This window comes from Lagenorhynchus albirostris, chromosome 1 (assembly GCF_949774975.1).
Source record: "Lagenorhynchus albirostris chromosome 1, mLagAlb1.1, whole genome shotgun sequence".
NCBI lineage: Eukaryota > Metazoa > Chordata > Mammalia > Artiodactyla > Delphinidae > Lagenorhynchus > Lagenorhynchus albirostris.
In genome coordinates, this window is record NC_083095.1 from 161880540 (window position 1) to 161906563 (window position 26024).

At 43.3% G+C, this 26024-nt stretch overlaps 1 protein-coding gene across 11 annotated transcripts in view; it reads right to left on the bottom strand.

Moving 5' to 3' along the window:
• Positions 1–26024, bottom strand: part of SH3GL3 (SH3 domain containing GRB2 like 3, endophilin A3) — a 287126-nt gene that overhangs the window by 14641 nt on the left and 246461 nt on the right. For 10 of the 11 annotated variants that reach the window (XR_009542112.1, XR_009542111.1, XR_009542107.1 and 7 more), the window contains 4 exons: positions 25335–25468; positions 21129–21287; positions 11678–11781; positions 8031–8140 (listed from right to left, as the gene is read on the bottom strand). Coding sequence is in view for 8 of the 11 variants with exons in the window: in XM_060157494.1 (XP_060013477.1) it covers positions 8031–8140; positions 11678–11781; positions 21129–21287; positions 25335–25468 (507 nt within the window). In the remaining 3 variants the exon portion in view is untranslated. The remainder of the gene's footprint in view (positions 1–8030; positions 8141–11677; positions 11782–21128; positions 21288–25334; positions 25469–26024) is intronic. The other variant, XM_060157534.1, reaches the window with a different exon arrangement.

Sequence of the window (26024 nt, forward strand, 5' to 3'; positions counted from 1 at the left end):
GTGTGAAGGAATTTATAAAAGTCTCTTTGTACCTACGGGGAGTTAGAATGTCTTAATATAAGCCATTTGAGAGATTTATTTTGCCTCGCTCTGAAATGCCTGTAGCACACATTTGGAAACCACATTTGTTCACTCATCTCAGCCTTCCACATTCTTAACGTCCGTCTCAGTTTGGTCCATATTAACCCTCAGTTGTGATTATATAAAGTGGTGTCCTCTTTAAGAACAGCAGTGAAAATGAAAACCTTCACAAAGAAATGAGTTGATTAAAAAAATGTAGAAGATACTCTGTCTTCTAGTCTTTACCTTTAGAATTCAGCAAGTGATAACTTACCCAGGGTTGGGAATATACTTGAGCATAGGTCACAAGCTCCTATACTATTTTCCTCAAAACCAAGGGTTTTCTGGGAACGACCCAGGCACACATTTTAGCACAAAGACTTTTCTTGGCCTCCCTTTCTCTTTGGGGACACAGAGGCAGCACACGCTGCTGAGGCGTCATGACCCCACACTCAGGGGCTTGGACAGGCAGTGGTTTCTCCTAGCCAGGGCCTAAACTTGGATTTTTGTCTGCAATCCATCATTTCAAGATGTGATTTCCAACCCCCCCCCACCACCCCTTCTCCATTTCTGGCTCACTTCATTCATTCTCCTAAGTACCTAGAAATGATATTATCAAAGATTCCATCTCAGTCCCACAACGGATTCTGCCTAATTGATCTATGTCCTTTCATCTCCCTTTTTTTTCTTTAGAAAGAAGAAATGATGAAGAAAATGTTCTTGGAATTCACTTCTGGCAGAGTCCTGTGAGCTTTGCTTTAAATTGTTAGTGAAATGCTTGACATTTTTCCTTCGCTTTATAAACATTATGTGCAAATCATTCAGAATCCTAATGGAAGGTAATTTCCCATTAATGCAGGCTATAAAAATGCCATTTTCTTCTGAAACTGTGCCTTAGAAACAAACAGTACGAGATCTCTGCACATTTGCAAATTCTCCCCACAAATCAACGAAGCCCGATGCTGAAATGGGGACGAAAGCTACCACCAAGGGAACTTTCTAGAGGCAGCCTAGAAAAGGCAGAGGCATGTCATGGAGTTTGCCGCAATGGGGAATCCAGTTGTGGACACTGAGCCTTCTTAAAAGCCATCTTTGGCACATCTGTGATCTCTGACTGACCATCACCCTTCTAACAACTTAATCTGCCTAGGGACTGAGCTACTGGCCAAGAAGGAGGGGACGTAAACACGGACATGCACAGTCTGGATGAGGAAGCCAAGGAACTCACTGTCCTATCAGTGCTTTCTTCTTCCAAGTCAGATGCATACAACAGACTCCCTTTGCAACCACTTGCTGACCCAATTCCCTCTGATCAAGAATCTTGGAAAGAAATCATTCCCGAGGCTCTTGAACATTCGCTAACATTTCCCAGTATTCTTTCTTAAAGATATAAAATTAAAAATCTTTAAGGTGAAGTGCCCAGCTCTGCTACTTACAGGCTCTGTGACCTCAGGGAAATCTCACTTAACCTCTCTGAGTCTCCACCTACTCATCTGTAAAACGGGCATAATAATGGTACTAGAAATGTGTCTGAAGTATTTAATACATGACCTGACCCCTAGTAAGGACCCAATACGTGTAACTGCTATATTGTTAAATTATTATTTATTACTGCTTTATTTTTTATCACTTCCTCGCAATATTGTTACGAGTACGAAATGAGTTATGTCTATAAAGCATCAAATAATAATACCTGGCTTATTTTTGGTACTCAAATGCTGTGTCCTTATGCCCTTAAATGTTACTTTAATTAAAATACTTTTTCATTTTTATTTTATGCCAGTCTGTGAGGTCAAATTTAGTATAGGTAGATGAAAACACCTTCATCAAAGGAAAACTGAGTTCTCTCTCATAGCAAATGAGAGCATGGTATCTTGGAAGCTTGACTGGAGGCCTCATCTCCAAGAACTACCCCCCTGTTTGGATGCAGGCTGTAAGGGCAGAGAAGGTGAGGTAGAGATTGAGTCCTGGGGTCCTAGGGTCTGCTGATTCTGCTTCATTCAGATATAATACAGGGAGGGAGGTGGGCTGGAGTTGGGACTCATTTTCAAAGTTTTTAGTTAGTTTGTTTATAGTCAGCTTCTTTCTAAACAGAAATTTTGAAATGGATTACAATGACATATGTATTCAGAATAGAGGTTTTACAAACCAGAAATAGAAAAGTAAAGCCATCAAAAGTAGGGAAACAACATATTTTCATCCAAACGCGAGAACCTGTGAGTAAAGGTGGGAGGGGACTATTAAAAATGATACTAGAGCAACAGACATACACTAGGACTGTCCCAAGCAAACTAGGGTGCACGGTCGCCCTCGACAAAGGGAAGGAGGGCACATGCACTAGCTGCGGTCATTTTATTTTTTTTATTCTTACAGTTTTTGCTTTTTTTTTTTTTTACATCTTTATTGGAGTATAATTGCTTTGCAATGGTGTGTTAGTTTCTGCTTTATAACAAAGTGAATCAGTTATACATATACATATGTTCCCATATCTCTTCCCTCTTGCGTCTCCCTCCCTCCAACCCTCCCTATCCCACCCTACCAGGCGATCACAAAGCACCAAGCTGATCTCCCTGTGCTATGCAGCTGCTTCCCACTAGCAATCTGTTTTACGTTTGGTAGTGTATGTATGTCCATGCCTCTCTCTCGCTTTGTCACAGCTCACCCTTCCCCCTCCCGATATCCTCAAGTCCATTCTCTAGTTTAATGACTGCTGTGCTTGAACTTCACATCTGGCATTGAGCTTCCTGGGGGCAGGGAGAATAGAGAATATAATGGGGCACACAATTTTCTTTAAAGAAGGAAGTACACCTATTCTTCAAAAGCCATCAATTTTCTCATTATGAAATACATTTCTGTTTATTCAAATATTCTTACTGAAATGCAATTTAGATAATATCTTGAAAACAGGAAAATATTGCCCATAATCCTACCATTTAGCCTGGTCTACATGCAGATATTGATTTACAAAGTTGTAATCATAGAACACTTATAACTCTGTGTCTTTCTTTTCAACTTAATATCAAACCATAAACATTTTTATGCTACTACCTAATTTCCATGTTAGTAACTTTGAATAGCTGCATACTACCCCATTTGATATACCACTGCCTACTTAACCATTATCCTACTACTGACAAATATATATAAATAAATATTGGTCATTAGGCTGTTCCCACTAACAACTTTTTCTTCCTCTATATAGTACTGTAACAGATAGAGGAATATGCTTTTGCTTAAATTATTTCTTTAGGATACATTTCCAGGAATGAAGCCACTGAGAGTACATAAACATTTTTCTTAATTTTGATATATACTGCTAAGTTGATTTCCCAATGAGTCACCCCAGGGGTTGGCGGACTATGGCCTTCAGGCCAAGTAATGTTTTAATGGAACACAGCCATGCCCATCCATTTTCATATTGTCTATGGCTGCTTTCACACCAGAACAGAGTTGGGTAGTTGCAACAGAGACCATATAGCCCACGAAGTGTAAACTATTGGATTGGCCAAAAAGTTCGTTCGTGTTTTTCGTAAGAAAACCCGAACGAATTTTTTGGCCAAACCAATATTTACGACCTGTCCCAGTACAAAAAGAGCTTGCTAACCCTTAGATTATCCTAATGTACGTTCCCATACCGCCTGTACATGGTACCACATTCTAACAGAAATGAATTATGTGGGGTCAGACATTTTCTTCCACAACATATTTGTAGTAGATGTTCGTGCTAGAAACTGCAAGCTGGCCACCAAAACCCTCTCTTTCCTTCTTCACAGTAATATAATGTTAGGGTGTGGCTCTCCAGCTAACCTCCCCCCCAGGCTTTGCAGCTAGTTGTTGTCCTGTGACTAAGCTCTCCCCAGTGGGATGGGAGTGGAAGTGAGGTGAACCACCTTTGGCTCATTTCCCTAAGAGGAAATCTCTAGCCCTGGACTTCCATTCTTAATTTCTATCTTGTTTGAACCATTGCTCTCTTTGCGTTTCTGTATGACAGTAACTACTATTACCCTAACTACCATGCAAAAACTGGCACCAGAAGTGGGGTATTGTCATGATAAAAGCTAAAATTAGTGGCTCTGACTCAGTGGCCAGGTAGTGATGAAGAAGAAACAGATATAATCGGTGTGAAAGCTGGTGACCCTTGTTAGGGTGTGGAAAAACATATGGTAAAACTTTTGCCTATGATAACTTTCAAAGCATACCACATACCAGGGGCTCTAAAGGAAGGACATGGAGAAAACAGAATGTTAGTGGATGTTACCTCCCATCCTTGGTACATCTAGCAAATTATTATACGAAAGAGAAGAACTGCCCAGTTTGCAAGCAAAGATAGAAGAGAGAAAAATCAGACGTTGGGTCCCAGCATATTAGAAAAGCTTCTGTACCCCAAGGAACAGAGGATCAGCAGGCTGTGCTCCAAATCATTCTCAGAGACTTCTCTCAACCCAGTGAAGGCACCTAGTTCCACAGCAAAGATTAATCTAAAAGTGTTGCCTTCTCACTCAAGTCTGCTGTTTCAGACGGCCTCGAGGTAGCCTCAATAAGTTAAGAAAGGTTAGACAAGAAAGGAAAGAAGCAAGGCAGTCTTAAGAGCTACATCTAAGAAAGAAACTTGGATGTGATTACCGGCACATGGAACTGCCTGGGAGATACAGATCAGAAGCTATTCCGTTTTTGGAGGCATTGAATTGTGAAAGGAAGTGCGGGTCTAACCTGAAAACATCTGCATCTTTTGAAACTTGAAGAACCCTCAAGGCCCCTAAGCAGCAGTAAGCACAATTCTCACAGGAGGCAGGTTTCCAAAGGCCACTCCGGATGTGAAGTGAAGATATGGAAGCCATGAAGGACTTCTGAGAAGGCAAATCTAGGGACCTACAGGCTAAAGGACAGGAGTGATTCCTCCTGCCACCTTCCAAGGGAGCAGAACCAGGGTCTAATCTTCTTTCACTGACATAGTCCTTGCCATTCCAGTCCAGCAGAATTCCATCGTTATTAGAGACTAGTGGCTGCTTTGGATTTCCCGATGTAACTAGGTATGGCTGCCCAGCTAGAGACTGCACTTCCCAACTTGCTTTGCCACGACCTGTGGTCATTGGATCTGAGTTCTCATCCCTGGAATGTGAATGTGTCACTCCTGCCTCACTGGCTTAAGAGGAAATGTCTAAGCCTCGCCTTCTGTTCTCTCTCCCCTTCCTTCTGGCTGGAGTGGCAACAACTAGGACAACTTGGAAGCCACAGGATGACGAAGATGGCAGAGCTACCATCAGCTGTGTCTCCTGAGTGACTCCACGGACGAGAACCACCCATCCTCTTGGAATATCCTCCCTGGATTGTTGCATGAGTGAGAAAATCTTATTTTGTCGAGCATTCGTTGTACTTTGGGCGTCTCTTCTTTTTTAAACAGAAACTAGTGTTACCCTAATACAATACAAAAGAACTTCCCAGAGAACTGTACCTGAGTATCCTCTTGATAATATTTTAATGAAATCAATTTTATTTGAATAACTTTAAATACAACTTTACATCAAAATGTAAATGGAAAAGCAATACTACATGCTATAAAGAGACCGTAACCGTGCGCATAATTATGAGGAAAACTAGACAATTTTATTAAATTCAAGGTAGGTACTTTTGCCTGCAGAAGACTTTTAGCCTGAGGTCTATCTTCTCTGTTAAAGCTGGACATAAAAATATTCCAGCACAAAGCTGTAGCTTTATCTCCTTGAAATCAGAATGACTAAAAGAGAATTGAGAAAAAGAATAATTTTCTCATGATGTGATTCAAGGCTCTCCAACTCTATATCCATTTAGCACCTAAAGCCATCTTGGGTAACAAACAGCAGAGAGATGCAGCCAGTGGGACGTATGACACTGAATGACTTGAAGTTTGCATTAATCCAGCAGACTGAGTGCAAGATCGCAGACTTCCTTTCATGTATCGAATCACTAATGATTATAAAATGGGTATGTCTTTAATTCCACACAATGGATGAACAAGAATGAACACTGTTGGTAGACCATAAATTATGAGGAATACAAGGAATACCTGAAAGATGGAAAGCAGCAGATGGAGGAAATGAAGCTCAAAATGGTTCCCAAAGAGAGATGCAACAAAAGTGGATTTGGAGGATGCCCAAAACTCAGAGTAAGTGGTCTGGGGAGCTGGATGACTGGTTGGCATTCTGGGAAAAGAGCAGCTTGGTTAAGTCCTCCCATCCTGGCTTTGTACCAAGTACCTGGGAGCCCAGGCGTCTGCCTCCAGGAAGGAGTATTGCGTGCAGGGACCTGAAACAGTGCCATGAGGAATGTAACCAGACAGACAACTAGAAACCAGTGCACCTCACGCAGCGGAGCATCCCTAATCCCTCAAAACCGTGGAAAATAGGCAGCAGTAATAGACGGCACCATAGGCAAACTAACATGGAATCTCAAATTAACAGTTGTGCACAGAACCAAGAATCATTGTTTATCCACTAATGCTTGGCAAAAATTGAAGTCTAATGACACAGGTATGGGGAAGCATGTATTGCTCCATTCATGGTAGTGTACCCGTTTTAGCAGGTAATTTGGCAATATCTACGATCACTTAAATGCATTCACTCTAACTCAGTAATTTCATTTCCAAGAAAGACTTGCCCATCAGCATGTGGAGGCAGATAAAGGACATTCTTTTTAGCAAATAACTGGAAACAACCTTAATGTCCATTAATGGGGAAATGGTATATATAATGGAGAACTATGAAGCCATTAAAAAATAGTGGGATAACATATATACAATGGAATATTAGTCAGCCATGAAAAAGAATGAAATAATGTCATTTGCAGCAACATGGATGGACCTAGAGATTGTCATACTGAGTGAAGTAAGTCAGACAAAGACAAATATCATATGATATCGCGTATATGTGGAACCTAAAAAAAATGGTACAAATGAGCTTTTTACAGAATAGAAATAGAGTCACAGATGTAGAAAAAAAAGTATGGTTACCACGGGGAAGAAGGCGGGGGAGGGATAAAATGTGAGATTGGGATTGACATATACACACTACTATATATAAAACAGATAACTAACAAGGACCTACTGTATAGCACAGGGAACTCTACTCAATACTCTGTAATGACCTATATGGGAAAAGAATCTAAAAAACAGTGAATGTATATATATGTGTAACTGATTCACTCTGCTATACACCTGAAACTAATACAACATTGTAAATCAACTATACTCCAATAAAAATTTTTTAAAAATAGTGGGATAGATCTATATGCATGACATGGAAATAACTCCAAGAAATAGTGATACATTTATAAAAGCTAACCACAGAACAATACATCTAGTATGATCTTGTATTTAAAAAACAGCAAAAAATCTAAAACGGTGTGTATATCGTGTATCTATCTATGCACATAAATAGATATGACAGTGTTCATACCAAATTTTTAACAATGGCTACTCTTAGAGAGGGGCTTGGGATGGAGTGGGTGATCATAGGAAACTAGAGCATGATTTATACCACCTGAATTTTATTTTTCTCAGTTTGATCATTTTATTTAGGAATATATTTGTGCCATTTGTCTAATTAAAAAATAATGATGCAGCACTTAAGGCAGTGCCTACTATATAGCAGGTGCTCAACATATGCTAATTCAAACTTTTTTAAAATTAGTAAAATATTTGGAAAGTGTTAAAAATGTAAATATAAAGGTTAATGTAGCATGATGTTTCTATGGCCAAGGTTTGACACATTAGAAGGCAATAAGTAAAGTGATGGAATTCTTCCTTGATATAAGTACTCGAAACAAGGAAGCACGAAAAGGGGCATTACTAGGGGAAAAAGGGAATTCGCCAAATAATAAGAGAGAAATCTGAGGTCTCAAGATAATCACACAGAATACAACAATAAGCAGTAAGTAAACGCTTCCAGCAGAGCTGTACCGAAGGGCACACAGCACCCACAGAATGGTCATCTCACCTGTTGTCTTTGCTGAAGAGGTGGTGGATACCCCATTGAGTGCACTAGGACTCCTTTTCATGGGCCGTGGCTTGTATTCTCGCCTGGGGACGCTGGATGCAGCCGATATTCTGTAACACAGATTTGAAGGTCAGGCAGACAGCTGATGACGAAAGCAAAGCCTCCAAGCCTGCGTTTGCTCTGCTGTAATAAGCCTACAAATTTAGGTCCTAGGCAATGGTCGTGAAGGGGGTGATTTTTACACGTTGATTCGTGAGTAGTCCAAAGGGATAGCTTTGATATCCCAAATGTAGTTTTTCAACTATATGCAGATATACCTCGTTTTATTGCACTTCACAGATATTGCGTTTTTTATAAATTGAAGGTTTGTGGCAATCCTGTGTACTATAGGTGCCATTCTTCCAAAAGCATCTGCTCACTTTGTATCTCTGTCACATTTTGGTGATTCTCAAAATATTTCAAACTTTTTCTTTATTATTCTATTTGTTGTGGTGATCTTTGATGATACTCCTGTAATTATTATTACAAGAGTAGTAATAAACTGCGCCATGTAAGACGGCAATCTTAACTGATAAATGTGTGTATTCTGACTGCTGCAGCTACCACCTCCAGCTGTTCCCCCGTCTCTCTCTCTCCTCAGGCCTCCCTATTCCCTAAGACACAACAAAATAGAAATTAGGCCAATTAATAACCCTATAATGGCCTCTAAGTCTTCAACTGAAAGGGTCTCATGTTGCTCACTTTAAATCAAAAGCTAGAAATGATTACGCTGAGTGAGGAAGGGATGTCCAAAGCCAAGAGAGGCCAAAAGCTAGGCTTCTTCACCAAACAGCCAAGTTGTGAATGCGAAGGAAACGTTCTTGAAGGAAATTAAAAGTGCTACTCCAGTGAACACACAAATGGTAAGAAGGTGAAACAGCCTTATTGCTGATATGGAGAAAGTTGTAGTGATCTGGGTAGAAGATCAAACCAGCTACAACATTCCCTTAAGCCAAAGCCTAATCCAGAGAAGGCCTTAACTCTCTTCAATTCAGCAAAGTCTGAGAGAGGTGAGGAAGCTGCAGAAGAAAAGTTTGAAGCTAGCAGCAGTTGGTTCAGGAGGTTTAAGGAAGAAGCCGTCTCCATGACATAAAAGTGCAAGGTGCTGATGTAGGAGCTGTAGCAAGTTATCCAGAAGATCAAGCTAAGATCATTAATGAAGGTGGTTACACTAAACAACCCATTTTCAATGTAGATGAAACAGCCTTCTATTGGAAGATGCCATCTAGGACTTTCATAGCTAGAGAGGAGAAGTCAATGTCTCGTTTCAAAGCTTCAAAGGACAGGCTGACTCTCTTTTTAGAGGCTAATGCAGCTGGTGACTTTCAGTTGAAGCCAATGCCCATTTACCATTCTGAAAATCCTAGGGCCCTTAAGAATTATGCTGAATCTACTCTGCCTGTGCTCCAGAAATGGAATAGCAAAGCCTGGATGATAACACATCTGTTCACAGCATGGCTGACTGAATATTTTAAGGCCACTGCTGAGACCTACTGCTCAGAAGAAAAGATTTCCTTTCAAAATATTACTGCTCATTGACAATGCACCTCGTCATCCAAGAGCTCTGATGGAGATGTACAATGAGATCAGTGTTGTTTCATGCCTCCTAACACAACATCCATTCTGCAGCCCATGGATCAAGGAGTGGTGTCGACTTTCAAATCTTATTCTCGAAGAAATACATTTTATAAGGCACTAGCTGCCATAGATAATGGTTCCTCTTATGGATCTGGGCAAAGTAAGCTGAAAGCCTTCTGGAAAGGAATCATCAGTCTAAATGCCATTAAGAACATTTATGTTTATGGGAAGAGGTCAGAATATCTATGTTATCAGGAGTTTGGAAGAAGAATTCCAACCCTCATGTATGACTTTGAGGGATTCAAGACATCAGTGGAGGAAGTAACTCCAGATGTGGTGAAAATAGCAAGAGAACTGGAATTAGAAGTGGAGCCTGAAGATGTGACTGAATTACTGCAATCTCACGATAAAATTTTAACAGATGAGGAGTTGCTTCTTATGGATGAGCAAAGAAAGTGGTTTCTTGAGATGGAATCTACTCCTGGTGAAGATGCTGTGAAGATTGTTGGAATGGCAACAAAGGATTTAGAATATTATAAAACTTAGTTGATAAAGCAGCAGCCAGGCTTGAGAGGATTGACTCCAATTTTGAAAAAAGTTCTACTGTGGGTAAAATGCTATCCAATAGCATTGCCTGCTACAGAGAAAACATTTGTGAAAGGGAGAGTCAATCAACGCAGCACACTTCGCTGTTGTCTTCTTTTAGAAGTTGTCGCAGCCTCCCAGCCTTCAGCAGCCACCACCCTGACCAGTCAGCAGCCATTAACATTGAGGCAAGACCCTCCACCAGCAAAAAAGATTAGGACTTGCTGAAGGCTCGGGTGATGGTTAGCTTTTTTTAGCAATAAAGTATTTTTAAATTAGGGTATATACATTGTTTTTTTTTTTTTTTTTTAGACACAATGCTACTGCACACTTACCAGACTACAGTTTAGTGTAAATATAAGTTTTATATGCACTGGGAAACCAAAAACTCTGTGTGACTCACGTTATTGCAATATTTGCTTTACTGTGGTAGTCTGGAACCAAATTCCCAATCTCTCCTAGGTATGCCTATATTTGTAAAGTATTCGTCTCTCATAAAGTCTCTGAGGCATCTAGCAAGTACCAGGGATGAACTGGCACTCAACAATGTTAGCTTCCTTCTCTTTTTCCTCATATAAAGATAGAATTAAGGAAAGATGCTCATGTGAGCAGTAGATGAACTACCTGCCTACAAAAGTGGATAGTTCAGAGACTGTACACACCTTTTGTCTTCCCTCTATAATTACTGCATTGATTTAAGCAAAAATCTCTCCAAATTTATTGATTATAATCATCCTGTGTAAAACAATTTTCTGTTATCAAACCTGGTCAAAAATTAGGGTAGTTTTTTAACCCAGTATTTTAATTAATAGGTTTACCATGCACACTACATATATCACTAATTTTCAGAAAAGTAGAGAATACACTTATCAGTAAAGTCACAGGGAACCCAGCAATGTTTCTTTGACCATTCAGAGGGTATTTTCGACTCTTTCAGTATCTCTCAGAGTCAATGTTATGAACATGGGCTGGTATTTATGCTGGTGAAGTAAAAACACATCTTTTTCGAGACATTTACATACTATCTGAATATCATCTCACTCCTCTCGACATCCCTAGATGTTGGGGAGGGAGTATATGCCATCCCACCCTCAGCTAAACCCTCATCCAGTCAGCAGTGAAGCCAGGACAGCTCTGTAAGGGCTGAATTCGAAGGCAAGTGAGCAACTTTGGTTGCCCTAAACACAGGTCATGAGTAAGGGCTTGAGTGAAAAGAAAAAGGAGAAAAGCTTCCAGATCCCTTTTCCCAGTTCTGTTCTATTGGCCAAAGCCATGTATTTATTATCTCAGTGCTATCCCACACCCAACCATGAAAGCCAGCTGAAGAAAATTCAAAACAGAATGGGGCAGTGGGAAGGGGAAGATGGAGAGAAAGAGAGAGAGACTGATTTCGACTGATTTTAACTCTGCAGCCCTAGGCTTACAATGAATGCGAAGGCTCTTACCGCATCTGTAGCTTGCTCTGTAGCTCCTGCAGAATCTCTGTGGACTGTTTGTGATAGTCTAAAGCTGCCTCTATAAACACGGCCAACTGGCTGACTTGTTCTACCTGCAGCAGAAGTGGAAAATTACTCCATGGAGGCCAGCGCCTGTGTAATGTTCGGAAAGAGAAGAGACCAGCAACAAAGACCCGGCTTTGCAGGGAAGCGCCCTGTCTGCCTGGGCTCTGGTCTATTTCATTTCATTTCATCACGAAGTAATGATCACACAGGTCATGGTATAGAGCTATAAATGCTGGAAAAACATGTTCAAATTTATTTGTGATTATGAAGTTGATTTAACTCAATAAAAAAAAAGTCTACTTTTCCAATTAGATGATCTTCTCAGGAGATGTTTATGCTATAAAGTTCATGGGTCTGAAAACGGAGAGATAAAGCTTTTCCAATTACAACTGAAGCCAAGGTTTAGTAAATGAACTGCTTCCTTAGCGAAGTGTCTCTACGGGCACTTTCTAGCTAAGTCACATCAAGAAACTAAGTAGAACTTCCCTGGTGGCGCAGTGGTTGAGAGTCCGCCTGCCGATGCAAGGGACACGGGTTCGTCCCCCGGTCCGGGAAGATCCCACATGCCGCGGAGCGGCTGGGCCCGTGAGCCATGGCCGCTGAGGCTGTGCGTCCGGAGCCTGTGCTCCGCAACGGGAGAGGCCACAACAGTGAGAGGCCCGCGTACCACAAAAAAAAAAAAGAAAGAAACTAAGTAAATTAAGCTGTTCTCAGATAAGAAGGGAAGCCAGGAAGCAGGGCACGCACCAGGCCAAGACTTGCCAGCCCCCTATATGTTTTTGTTGCCCCCTATAGGTTTTTGTGGCTATCAGCGCAAAATCATTTCCCTGAAGAAAACAGCCCAAAGGAATGAACTAGAAAGACTCTGGCAGCTCTCTTTCCCATGAACCAAGACATTCATGAAATTAGTGACCAAATTACAGTGGACGCAAAAAACTAAAATGAAAAAGTTACGTTACATAAAAAAGCCTGGAAGGCCTGGGGATGCATAATTTGAGGAAGAGCCATCTCCAGTAGGGCACTGGGGCTCCCTTCCCTGCTTCCCTACGTGTTTGAGGGGCTGCTACAGAAAAGAAGGATTCATTAAGCTGATTTCCACAAGCCTCAGAGGCAGGACCACTGGGTTGAGGTGATGGGACGGGGAGGGGGTGGGAGGCAGCGTGAATCCCGTGAACTCCAGAACCAGACAAAGGCACAAATCAAAATCAATCCCCCTCTTTCCTAAGCTTCCCCATAGTCTATGCATCACCTCCTTACTTCATTTGCTAATCAGCTTAGCGGAAAGTCTGCCTGTTTAGTCACCCTTACACCCTCACCCTGCAAAACCAATCATGGACTCCTTTGCCTTCAAAGATCTAAGCTATTTTCATTTGCTATTATTGACTGTGCTTTAGCTGTCTATACTTTCATTTTCCTTGCCCACGTACACCATTTTAAACAGGGGTTCACGTTCATGTAAGATATACATGGACTTCCACTTGAGCCGTACTGTGATCAGCGTCTGCAAGATGAAATCCCACTGTATTACATTTATTTTACCACACTCTGTGGCTGGAAGAGCAACAAGCCTAGCCTTAAATTTCCAAAAACTCAATAAACAAAACAAAGACAGCCTGGCCCCTACAAAATCCTAAGGATTTCTTAAGTTTCACCTCTTTGGCTTTTACACGTACTTTTAAATAAGTCCAGCACCACAGCCTAACAGGATCACAGTAGAATCTGCTATGGATTCCTTACAGTGTAAGAGCTGTGTGCTGGTTAAAATCTGCACCACACGTCTCTAGCTTTAGTAAAGTTAATTTATATATTAATACCCACTTTGAAATATGCTTGACATCTTATAACTTTTAAGGGAACAGTGAAAGGTAGTTGAATGAATATTCCTTGAAACACACTTGATGTTGGGAGGGGGGATCACCAGCTGTCATCTCTGATGTGGCTAAAATACTAGATTATGTACTCCAGAGAGGCATTTGGATTCATTGGATGGCTGACTTTGGGAAGGAAATGGATCTTGGGCTCCCTTAAAACCTGGAAGACAACAGCAGTGCTGTACAGCGCCTGCACATAGTAGGTGTTCAATGCAACTGCTGAAGAGGTGGTTATGAAGCTATAAGTCTCTTGTTGACAGTGAAGCCATGTGGTGCCCCAAGTGGATTATCTGCCTTTCCCTGCCAGAAAAATGGAAGCTTCCAGCTGTCCCCAGGCCATGAGCAGTGAGCTGTATTCAGGTGGCCTCTGCTTCCCAAACCCCAATGAGAATTCAATACCTGGACTGGCAGAATCAAGGTTGCAATAAACCCAGGCCTGGCAAGAGTCAAAACCTGTCCAGAAGGTAAAACATTTCTTCCACTGGCCACACCAGTCAATTTGGCAAATTCATCTATTGAAGCAGGAAACGTCACCTGGGATGAGAAGAAAAACTTAGTTCCACTGCCACCTGAGACCTGTGCTGCCACTTGGCTGGTGCCATCTTGAGAGTAAAGTGTGACCTCACAGCCCACAAGGGTTCCCATGACACACACAGTGGAACAGAATTACCAGAGAATTAGCTCCGGTCTCTGAAAGTAAAGTGCACTTGCTGTTACAGATGAGGTCACACCCAGCTCAGACGCCTCAAGTGAGAAACTCATGATGCAAACAGACTTCCCTATGGGGCAGCTAGAGGTGAAGGAGGCAGAGGCCAGACAAAGGCAATGCTTGCTGACAAACGGGCAGGGTGAGGACCATGACACTACCTGGGAGGTACACGGAACCATGAAACCAGAAGAGCTTTTGGTAGACAGAAAAGTGGCCCCCAAACACGTCCAAGTCCTATTTCTCCAAATCTGTGAATATATTACTAGATGGCAAGAGGGCCTTTGCAGATGTGATTTATGTAAAGGATCTGGGATTAGGAGATTACCTGCATCACCTGGGTGGGCCCAATATAATTCCAGGGTCCTTTAAGAGGAAGGCAGGAGGGTTAGAGTAAGAAAAGGAGATGCGTCAGTGGAAGCAGAACCAGAGTGAGAGATTTGAAGATGCTTCACTGCTGGCTTTGAGGTGGAGGAAGAGGCTATGAACCAAGGGATGCAGGTGGCCTCTGGAAGTTGGAAAAGACAAAGAAATGGGTTCTTCCCTACAGCCTCCAGGAGGAATTCAGCCCTGCCAATACCTTGATTTTAGGACTTCCAACCTCCAGTCTTCAAGATAATAGATTTGTGTTGTTTTAAGCCACAGATTTGTGATGATTCAGCAGCAATAGGACACTGCCATTTCAGAGCTGCTTTGGCCTATTCTCAGATGAAGCAAAATCTAACAATGGGACTAGCTCTGGTCAGGGACCCCTGTTTATTTATGGGTGATGGGAGTTGTTACCTTGAGACTCATAGGAACCAAACTCATGGTGCTAATGAACCCACTGAGGCTGTTGGAAGTACCTTAGCTCTGGGGATGGGGGCAGAGACTAAGAGCGGGAGAAGTTCCCAAGAGCTGTGGAAAGTGTCCAGGGACACTTGGGTGGGATCTGAGCCACTGGGGGAGCCTGTGGACCAACAGCCATTGAGGGGGCTTGTGGAACTTTGGTTGTACCAAAGGAAGAATGGCTCAAAGGACTACATAGTAAAGGCCCTCTAAGATCAACTCTCTGCAACAGGGATATGGAAATTGGGGTGGGAGAAAAGGAGCAGGGCTGAGAAATCTCCTCAGACCTTCCAACAATCAGTTACCAAGGGACTGGTCGGTAGCCAGGTAAATGGGCACAGAGGCACACTCTGAAGACCACGGAGAGAACAGAGAGAACTTGACGTGAATAGGTAATGCCCCGCCCAGATCCTTGGAATACACAGTACACACAGCATGCATGAATGCAGAAATGTGCATCTCCTGGGACCTGGTAAGGTGTCCCCTTTCACAACTGAAATGACGTACTTCCAATGGAGGCCACTTTCGACGTGAATTGTGGTAATCCAACTGATTTCTGGCTCTGTCATATCAAAGACTCCACTATTTTTGGATTCCTCAGAGAAGCTGGAGGAAAATTTCTCAGGAATTTTGCAGTCTGGTCTTAAACAGATGCCTTTTCCAATAAGGCAAAGGCCTTTATTTAGAGTTTCTGAGAAAGTTTGAGTCAGGCCATTAAATTCGTATTAAATTAATAACATGCATAATAATCCTCTACACTCTTATTCTCCACTTTATACTTCTAAAGAATTTCCTGCATGCAGGGGTTCATTGGCCTGACACTGTAAAGGTGAAAGTGACTTTCTAGGGGCATATAGCTGAACAGAGGCAAAACCACAAGCAGGTTTCAGGTCTTTCACTCTTTGTCGGGAGCGCTTTCTTTCTACTAGTCCAATACTTCCTAAATGCCTTATTCAATACATCACAAGTCCCTTGATATGTCAATAATAATAATAACAGTGGTGTGGAAGAGTGCAATTGTCAAATTTGAGAAACTGCCTTGTGTATCCTCTTTTAGGAATCTCTTGGAGATTAATTTTTCATATATTCATATAAAGACTCTGAAAAGTCTTGTGATAAAGCAAACCTGTTTCATTTTGGTTAACCCAGGCTTTCCCAAACTTATTTGACCATAAAGACATTATTCACGCAACACACGCTCCATCCCATGGAATGAATGTTGGGAAACACCGCTCTAGACCAATGGAAAGAACCCAGGAATCCGGAATCTAGTAATTCCACTTGTTCTGGGAGCCCATGGACAGAGGGAGGGTCCCCAGGCTGGGGATTTGTATCAGGAGAGCTTAGAGAATATTGCAGGTGCCTGGACTCATCGGTCTGAAATGGCATCTTCTGTGTGATATTTCTGGCCCCTGCCAATGTCAAAGACCTACATTCCATTATGTCGCATCGTGAGGAATAAACTTCTCTGCGAAGACAGAAGAGGAGAGTGTTAACAGGCCTAGGGGTGATTTAGCATTCCCAAGAAATGGCGGTGGAGACTGGGAAGCAACTGCTGAATATCCTGTACCCCCACCTCAGAGATAACTGTGGGGGGCACAGGGGCCTCTCTCCTAGGGGAGGGCTGCTCTGGGTGCCTCATCCCAGCCTGGCACAGCAGAAAGAACCAGCCCTAGACCTGCCCTTCTGGGCTCCTGGGAAATCTCATGGACCAAAACACCTGCTGGCTTGCATCTGCGTGTAGAGTAGGAAGCTACTCAGCTCTGGACAAGAGGTGACGTGATGCTCAAGGGCTCCAATCCAGCACTTACTGACAAGACCCCGAAAGACGACAGCATGGCGCCAAAGGAGACCCTCCTCTTTGATTACCCCATCCCCAACTCTGCCAAAAATAGGTAGAAAAACAGATGCCACTTTCCCTTAGGAATGAATGTTGGAGTAAACAACTCAGGGCCTTCTCACCACCCCTTCTTTCCACGTGACAGGAGGAGGAGTGATCCGTCCAATTGGTGAGATTAGGGGACCCTGACACCCAGGGCGACTGGACCCTGTGCTGGAAAAGCAAGAGGGGCCTGGCCCTGGGGTCTGTATTCTTGAAGAAAGTGGGTTTGTGAAGCTGCTTTTCTGCTCTGCCCACCTCACTCTCCCTGAAGGTGGCTCTAAGGTCTAGACGAGGTCTGGGGTAAGTAGTTGGAGCCCAGTGTGGACCCAGGCCCAAGCTGCCCACTCGATTTTCCAGATGGTCCTGTCCTCTAGGCAGGAGGCTGGTTTGTCATGCTTGTTTGGCTGCCCTGTTTGTCTCTCAGTTGGGAGAATGCAGATGTGAGAACAGATGAACAACCACATCCTGGAAACCTCTAGAAAATCCTAGGAAGAGTTGCATGATCTGCATTTGGAGACCCGGGAAAGACCAAGCCTGTTAGTTCCGGTTGGAGTTCTCACATCAGACAGATCTCTGGCAGACAGATTTTGTAGGCAGTATCTGGTGAAGCTTTTCTCGTGTCTTAGCCAGGGCTATAGGACGTGAGGGCTGGAGAAGATACCGCCTGTTGCCTGGAGAGCGAGACTTTGGGGTTTGCATTGTTAGTGCCAGACAGAGTTGGGCAGGTGGCCCCGGAGCTTCAGACACGCCACCTCAGATGGTCTCCCTTCCTTCACGCTACTCTGCGTTTCACTTTCTCTTTGGAGGGAACACTTGCAAGCCCTTTCCCCAGTCCAGCTTCACTCCTCCTCCTGTGGATGAGATCGAGGAATGCTCATTCATTAGTAGGATGAGTTCTCTGCTCTGCATGGCCAGAGGCCGTGGGTCTCAGCCTGTGTCTGGGTGTGAGTCAGGCTGGCTCTGCACTGGGGAGGCTTTTGCCAATGAGGGTGCAATGAGCAGAGACTGCAATCGGGACGTGGGTTGGCCATGCCATCCCCTCCAACACAGGTGACCAGGAGGCCTGTATCTTACAGTCATTGGGTGTTCTCATCAGTTGAAAGGGCTTCCCCTTGATTCCAATCTGGTTTTTGTGTCAATTCCTCAATCAGTCAGAACCCAAAAGGATGATCAGTTCTGACGGATACCCCAAACCTGTAGCCCACAATGAGATAAGCATGTCCCACTTGTGTTTGGAGAAAGTGCCAGGACCTCTGCTGCCTGCCACCATGTCCCTGAGGCCACGTGTTTGACAGAGTCTGTCCTCAAGAAGCAGGCATATACCTGGTCTCTAGCAGGTACCAGGTCAGGTGGAATGTCCAATCCATTGGGCAAAGGCAGGGCCTGCAGACCCACTGTGTTTAATCTGGGAATTAGACAGATCCCAGCCATCTTTAGTTCCTGGATGAAAACCCAGCCATCACCAGCCATGCTGAAGCACAGCTTTTCATTCAGAGCTCCCTCACCATGAAAAAAGCAGACATGGATACAAAAGTCTGAGTGACGAAGGATGGACATGAGGTTGGTGACCCAGAGGGAGCAGGAAGGCAGGGTTCTGTGAGCTGCAGAGCCACTGGGCGTGGCCTGGTGGCTGGAGAAGGGCCAAGGACAGGCCTGAGGGTTCAAAGCATGCCTCATCCCACCATGTATTGCTTCTTTGTCTTTCCCCTGAGAAGGCACACCCACTATTTATCCCCAAGCACCAGGCAGTTTCAGTATTAGCATGTCAGGTCCAAGGGGAGCTGGAGAACATTTTCTAGACCTTGCCTCATCAACAGAACTGCCAGACCACCTGGATATGGCCAGACACTGTCATGGGAAAAGACAAGGTTGTCCCTTTCTAGGTCTACTTGCTGTTACCCCAAGAAGAGAAAGAAGGCAGTCTTCTGGAGCTTCCACGATAACTTGTGAGTCTCCTCAACTATAAACCTGGGAGGGGCAAAGGTAAGAGCAGCCTCCCTATCATAAGTCACTCAGTAAATGGTAGCTTTCGTCACTGTCATCCTCGTCTCACCACCATCAGTCTCCCTCGCACTGCCATTATCTTGAGAATCAGCAACCACAGCACGCAGGGTAACCACTACAGTTGAAAATGGCGCTAGGAAAGGTGGGAAGAGAAAGAGGTGGAGCCTACTTCCAAGGCAGCCTTTGAAAGTCCTCCACCGTTTCATTATTCTGATCTCCTCCCATCTCAATGGCCAGTTTCCATGGCTGCCAGTGAAAGACGTGGACCCAGGCCCTAAAATGAGGGAGCAGCCCATGCTCCTCAGAGCTGAATGAAGGCACCCCCCACCCACCCCAGGAAACTTTAGGGGAAACACTGCAATTCATGCCTCTGCAGGGCCAACACCAGGACCTCCGTGGGGCTTGAGTTATAAGCTAGCTCTTACTTCTCCCAGGGTGGGGTGGGCAGGGGTAAACTCATTTGTGACAAGCAGAACACTGTCAACAGATGGACAAGTGACTGAGTTCTTATAAGGAAGGGATCATTTCTGATTTTGACTGATACTAAGGGAAACTGAGGTCTCTTGGGTCAACTGCCAAGACCAGAGCAACTGAGACAGGCCTCCCTGATGGAGTACTTTGCAACAGCTCAACACAGATCATGAATAAAGGTCATGAATAAAGCGCGTGGGTTAGACAGCACGTCTGACACATGAGATTCAACCTCAGAGTTTAAATCTACCTCTAAAGTACCCAGGACTGGAAGGGCAATGTTTGCTGCAGCCTGATAAGGAATACATGCATCTGATACCTCACACTTGAAAAAATCAAATATGGCAATCCAAGACAAAACCAAACCAAATGGCCTGTTGCTCGGGGATAATTTCAAGGAAATTTCTATTTTTAAGGGAAAGCAAACAACAAAGAAAAACAGGGAAAACTGTTATCCCTCTTCCCATTTCTCATAAGATGTAAAAGAAAAAAAACCTGGTAAGATATTTAAAGGAGAAGCATAATAGAATGCACTTTTTGGTACTGAGGTTTAATCATGGGGATTTCACATTGTTTCCTCCAGGGTTAATGTCTCGTCAACAGTGGACGTAATTCCCCCACAACACCATGGCAGATAAAAGGTGCTCAGTACATTTGGTTTGACTTGACTTGAAAGATGCAAGACCTCAATGTACCTTTTAATCAATTATTACAAGTAGAACAGTGTTGCAGAAAAATAAACCCTCTGACCTGTTCCAACAGGTTTGAAAGTCCAACAAATAGGTCCGAAGCTAATGCTGGGCTGAGGTGGCTCGTGGCATCACAGAAGCTGGACTTAGGGTGGGAACTCCAAATGGGGCAGGTGGCCAAGGGCTCTTCCCATCAGGCAGTAAAAAATGCCAAATGACTTCTCATTGCCAAGGCAAAGAAGGGTGGCCTTCAGCCCTCACGGTGCCCACTTGGGGGTTACCATCCTCTTTAGTTACATTTAAGCTAACTTTACTTGGACAAATAAGAGCTGGTGGCAGGAGTCACGGTACGATAGGATATTAGCATTTCTGAGGGGTATGTGTCAAGACCTTCACAATCCCCAAGTTCACAAGCACCACTATGGTACAGCTGAAAAACTTAGGTCATGCTTTTATATCCCAAAGGTTCACTATGACAAGTAAAGGCATCAGAGAGCTGGGTGATGAGTGAGGCTCTCCCACTAGCCAAGAGAGCTGCTCCTCCTCAAACATCTGCCTCACTGAGCGCTCTTCACAGTCTTAGCAAAACTGCAAATTACCACATGACTTGGGCTTTCTATTCTCCTGCAAAACCACCAATGCTATGGCCTCAAACACAAAGGCTGGTCTACGATGCACTTCTAAGACAATCCCACCTCCCCAGGGCCAACCCGAGCACATCTCTGAAGCAATTCCAGGATCAGCAGGACTTCTCCAGATCTGAGATTTGAGTCAGGACTTGCTGGGTATCTGAAGCTATTTCTTAGGCAGGAGATAATGGTTATGGAAAATTCTGGAAACTATGTAACAACTAAGGCTCCAGAGCTTCTCAACATGCTGACCCTAGTCATACAGTCAATGTTTTCATTCACATTAAAGTCTCCTGTTTGGTTTAAATACTTACATCATTTTCTAAAAAATTAAACATGCTTCTTTCAGCCAACTCCTTTGACTCTTCAAATTTTTCTACTGCTTGTCTGACTTCTTCATCTGGTATCTTACCTACTCGCTTCTTTTTATAATCGTAATCCAGGCGGCGGCCTTCCAGCTTTTTCAGGTGATGCTAAGAGACAAAGTGGTCCTTTAGAGAACTGTGATGCTCAAACACAGCACAAAGAAATATTCAGCATTTCTGTGAAAATAGTCATTGCTTTTTCTTGGCATAAATTCTAGGGGGCAGGATCCCACCTTACACTTCTTTTGCACGCACTCATCATCTATTAGAGGCTCCCTTCACCGCCGGTCTACAAGGGATATTTGTGGAATGAATGAATGGGTAGACGGATGGATGGATGGATGGATGGATGGATGGATGGATGGAAGACAGAATGAATGAGTGTCTATATGGAACATAAAGATGCAGTATCAGTATGCAGATTAATTTTCCAAGGTTCTCTATAGGACCCCTCACTTAGGCTCCATTAATGTCCAGATAATTTCCAACCAAATTAACTATATCCAAAAAAAGTATGTTTCTTTTGGTACTACTGTCAACTCCTCACTAAGAAGTAGATTATAAAAACACAAATTTCTAGTATCCTCTAGAATACTTATGCATCTTCCATAAAGTTCCCAAACAATTACAGAACAAGTTGAATAAATGCCCTCGATGAATGTGATACAGAGTACAGATGCTCACAGGCAACCTCTGAAATGATGGAATTTCTTTTGAAAAATATGATCTCTTTAACAAAGTAAAACAAGTATAAATATTAGAGATGTCCATTCGTGGAATGCAGTGCCTTGTCTGGTAGTAAGTTTCCCATCACAGTTTGTGTTCAAGTAGAGGGATCCCATGTCAGAAATACTATAGAAGGGATAACTGCACAGGGCAAGGGAGTTTATGACCATAACCCCTGGAAAACAGATATTTGATATTGAAAGTGTATGTGAAAACAGATTGTCCCACTGAAGCACGTAGGTAACTTGACTATTCTTTTTAGTGGGAAGCACTGGTTCTAACCTCCATAATGATTGGGTGAAGAGTATATAGGACAAAAAGTCAGAATCATCTCTCTTCTGACACGTCCTTCTGACTCTGGGCAAGTCTCTGAATCCCTCTGTGCCTCCACATATGTGGCTGTAAACGGGCACAACCAGGCTTAGTCTGGCTACATATGGGTGACGAAACATTTATAGAAGCCCTTTGAGTCCACAAGACCTTGTACAGATATGTCAGTCATGTGTTAAATGAACAGGCTCTCCACTCCAGATGTCCAAGATATATAGAGCACAGTTGAGACTATGAAAAGCCTTCTGAATATTAGACTCTTTAATTCTTGATCATCTATAGGATTTAAGTTTAAATTTATACAGTTTCTCTATCAAACCAGAGTTGAAGAACAAGAGACACCATTTAGAAAATTATTTTTTTGCATAGGGAGAAACATTTAAGGATATGTGTATTTTGTACATTTCTCCCACTCACTGCTCAGGATCCACATTTGTGTCCATGACTAGCTACCCTACTGAACCAGGTCAAGTGGAAGAGCAATGTCGTCCAGTGGACTTTCTGTACAGCTTTCTTCAAGGTCAGCAGCACAAGAAGAAATGGCATATGATGTATGTCAGCAAAGGAGGTATTTGGTTCTAAGGTTCTGCATTTGGGAAAGATGTTTTGGCATCCCCGCAACACAGAATGTCTCTTCTCTAGAATCATCTGTTCAATAATAATCTGTGAGCACAAAGGCTGCGCTAGTCATGCAAAAGTGAACAAAACATGCCTCCTTACGCCAAAGCACTTGCTGCTAAACAATAGAAAAAGAGAAGCAGTGATGCTCACAGCACAGGAGGCACAGAAGGAGCACCTGACTAAGCCGGGGAGAGAACAAGAGCTTCCCCAAGGACCGAACATCTGAGCTGAGATCTGCAACGTGAGATGACTTAGCCAGGAGAAGGTGGAAAAGGAGAAAGACAAAGAATAAAAAGAGAGCACAAAGCAAAACACCCCCTGGGGACTGTAAGTAATTCATTGAGGCCTGGGCAGAGAGTTCAAGTGGGAAGGGGTGAGCGATCAACCCGGAGAGAGAAGGAGGGGCCAGGAATTAGGGACTACGGTGCTGGATCTTTACCCCCAAAGTCAGTGGGCAGCTACTGGGGGCTTGTACCTTAGGAAGACTCTGGCTGTAGTGTGGAGGGTGGACTGGAGGGGCCGAGATGTGAAGCCGGGAGTCAAGGGCTGCTGTGCTGATGGGTTTAAACGTTAACCCGAAGAAGCCTATAGAGAGAAAGGGGAAGAAGGGAGATTCCGGAGAGAGGATGCCGGATGTGGCAAAGGCCCTGAGGAGATGAGGATAATGGACTCTGGGGCCCAGTGGAGGACTGGCCTGAGGGGAAGAGGGCAATGGGAGTAAGGAGTTGAGGAGGGTGCTTGGGGGTGGGGGGAGGCTGGGTGGGGGGTCGGGTAGCAGAATATCCTAGGAGTTCCTGAACAGTTGCTTTCATTTTTCTTTCAGTCTTCCTGAATTCCCCTCCATAGCCTTTGGTTTTGGTGTAAATTCTAAATGCCTATACGGGCATCCAGGACTTTACATTAGGGAGCTCTGGAATAGGGCCCAAGGATTTGCATTTCTAACATGTGATGCTGATGCTGCTTAGGGACCACACCATGAGAATCTGGGCCTGAAGAAAGGAAAAGGGGACATCCCCAAGGCTTGGATGACTTCCAAGCTGGCCCAGGCTGCATTCAGATCACTCCTCAAGGCACCACCAGGAAGGTCTTCTGGGCAGCTTCCCCAGGGGGTGCCCAAAGAAGGTCCCGATGCAGCCTGTCCCTCCAGAGTAGAAGTCCCTGGCAGGGTAGAAGTCTCAAGACTGTTTCTGCATATCTGCAAAAGCACCAGCAAGCAAGTGGCATGTGATTACCTACAGGTCCCTGAAAGCTCCCGTGTATGCTCTGGAGGGCCATTTTAACATTTTCCTGATACAACATGTTGATTCCTAGGTACTGATCTCCTTAAGAAGTAATGGAAAATAACGATCACTAGCGCAACGTATCAAAAGACGCAGCTAGGGAGTGTTCTAATTCCATGTAGCTGCCCAGTAATAGCCAGGACATGGAAGCAACCGAAGTGTCCATCGACAGATGAATGGATAAAGAAGATGTGGCACATATATACAATGGAATATTACTCAGCCATAAAAAGAAATGAAATTGAGTTATTTGTAGTGAGATGGATGGACCCAGAGTCTGTCAAACAGAGTGAAGTAAGTCAGAAAGAGAAAAACAAATACCATATGCTAACACATATATATGGAATCTAAAAAAACAAGTTCTGAAGAACCTAGGGGCAGGACAAGAATAAAGACACAGATTTAGAGAATGGACTTGAGGACACAGGGAGGGGGAAGGGTAAGCTGGGACGAAGTGAGAGAGTGGCATGGGCATATATACACTACCAAATGTAAAACAGATAGCTAGTGGGAAGCAGCCGCATAGCACAGGGAGATCAGCTCAGTGCTTTGTGACCACCTAGAGGGGTGGGATAGGGAGGGTGGGAGGGAGATGCAAGAGGGAGGGTATGTGGGGATATATGTATATGTATAGCTGATTCACTTTGTTATACAGTAGAAACTAACACATCATTGTAAAGCAATTATACTCCAATAAAGATGCTAAAAAAAGAAAGATACAGCTAGTATGGTATGATTTTGATAATCAAAAATCCAATACACGGAATTCGCTGGCAGTCCAGTGGTTAGGACTCTGTGCTTTCACTGCTGATGGTCCGGGTTCCATCCCTGGTCGGGGAATTAAGATCCCACAAGCCGTGGGGTGTGGCAAAAAAAAAAAAGGTATTAAAAAATAAAGATTGCTTTTTAAAATATCCAGTACAAAGTTATGCAGTCATTTTGTTATGTGAGAAATGACTGTAGAAATATGTATCTTGAACTTGGCTTCTAGCTGGCTTCAATAAGGTACAAAATCAAGGGCTAATTAATCCTGGGACTCTTTCCCAATGAGCCAAGTAAACATAACTGAGTTATTTTTTTACCACCCACAATAAGATGATGCTTTCACTGAGTTGCTATAGAAATGTTCTAGTGATTTTAAATAGTATAAACATCATACTAAATAGCAACAGGCAGATTTATAGCCTAGAAAACTTACCCCAATCTCTTTTAAATCTTTGTCTTGTAGTAACTGAAGTGGATCAATAAAAGTTTGCTTTACATTAATATCAAGAGAGTCTTTCACCTCAGCCATTAGCTTCATGGATTCGCCAACTTCTATCAGTGCATTGCCTTCAATAGAAAATACAAATAAAAATGGTTCTTTAGCAGACCTAACTCTAAGTTAACAGTGATATTTGTTTAATTTTTTCCCAAAAGTTTGTGATGATCAATGGTGTGTAACAAGGTCCTCAACTCTGGGACCTTTGAATCTTGACCCAGAGAAAAGAAAATGTAAAAACGAGAAAGTCTTTCTAAATATTTTCCACATTTTCCTCACTACTTCTGCACTTTCTCCACCGCATAGAATAAACCTCTAGAATAAAACTCTGAGGCTCAGACAGACTGAGGCACTTACCGTATCAGCCACTAGATGGGGTTAAAGCTGCTTTTTTTAAACTGGTAGTTTTGTGAACTGGCACCAAGGGTTCCTTAGAGGCGCAAGAACAAAATCCGTCTTTGTAAACAATGAAAGGATTCATTCATCAGGGGTTAAGTATTAACCAATAAAGATTACAACAGAAATAAATGAACAAAACCTCATCTCAGCTTCTAGCTGCTAGGTCTTCTTGAGGCCACTCCTTGTATTCTTGAGATGGTTCTAAGTTTCCCTACCCCTTCTGATGTC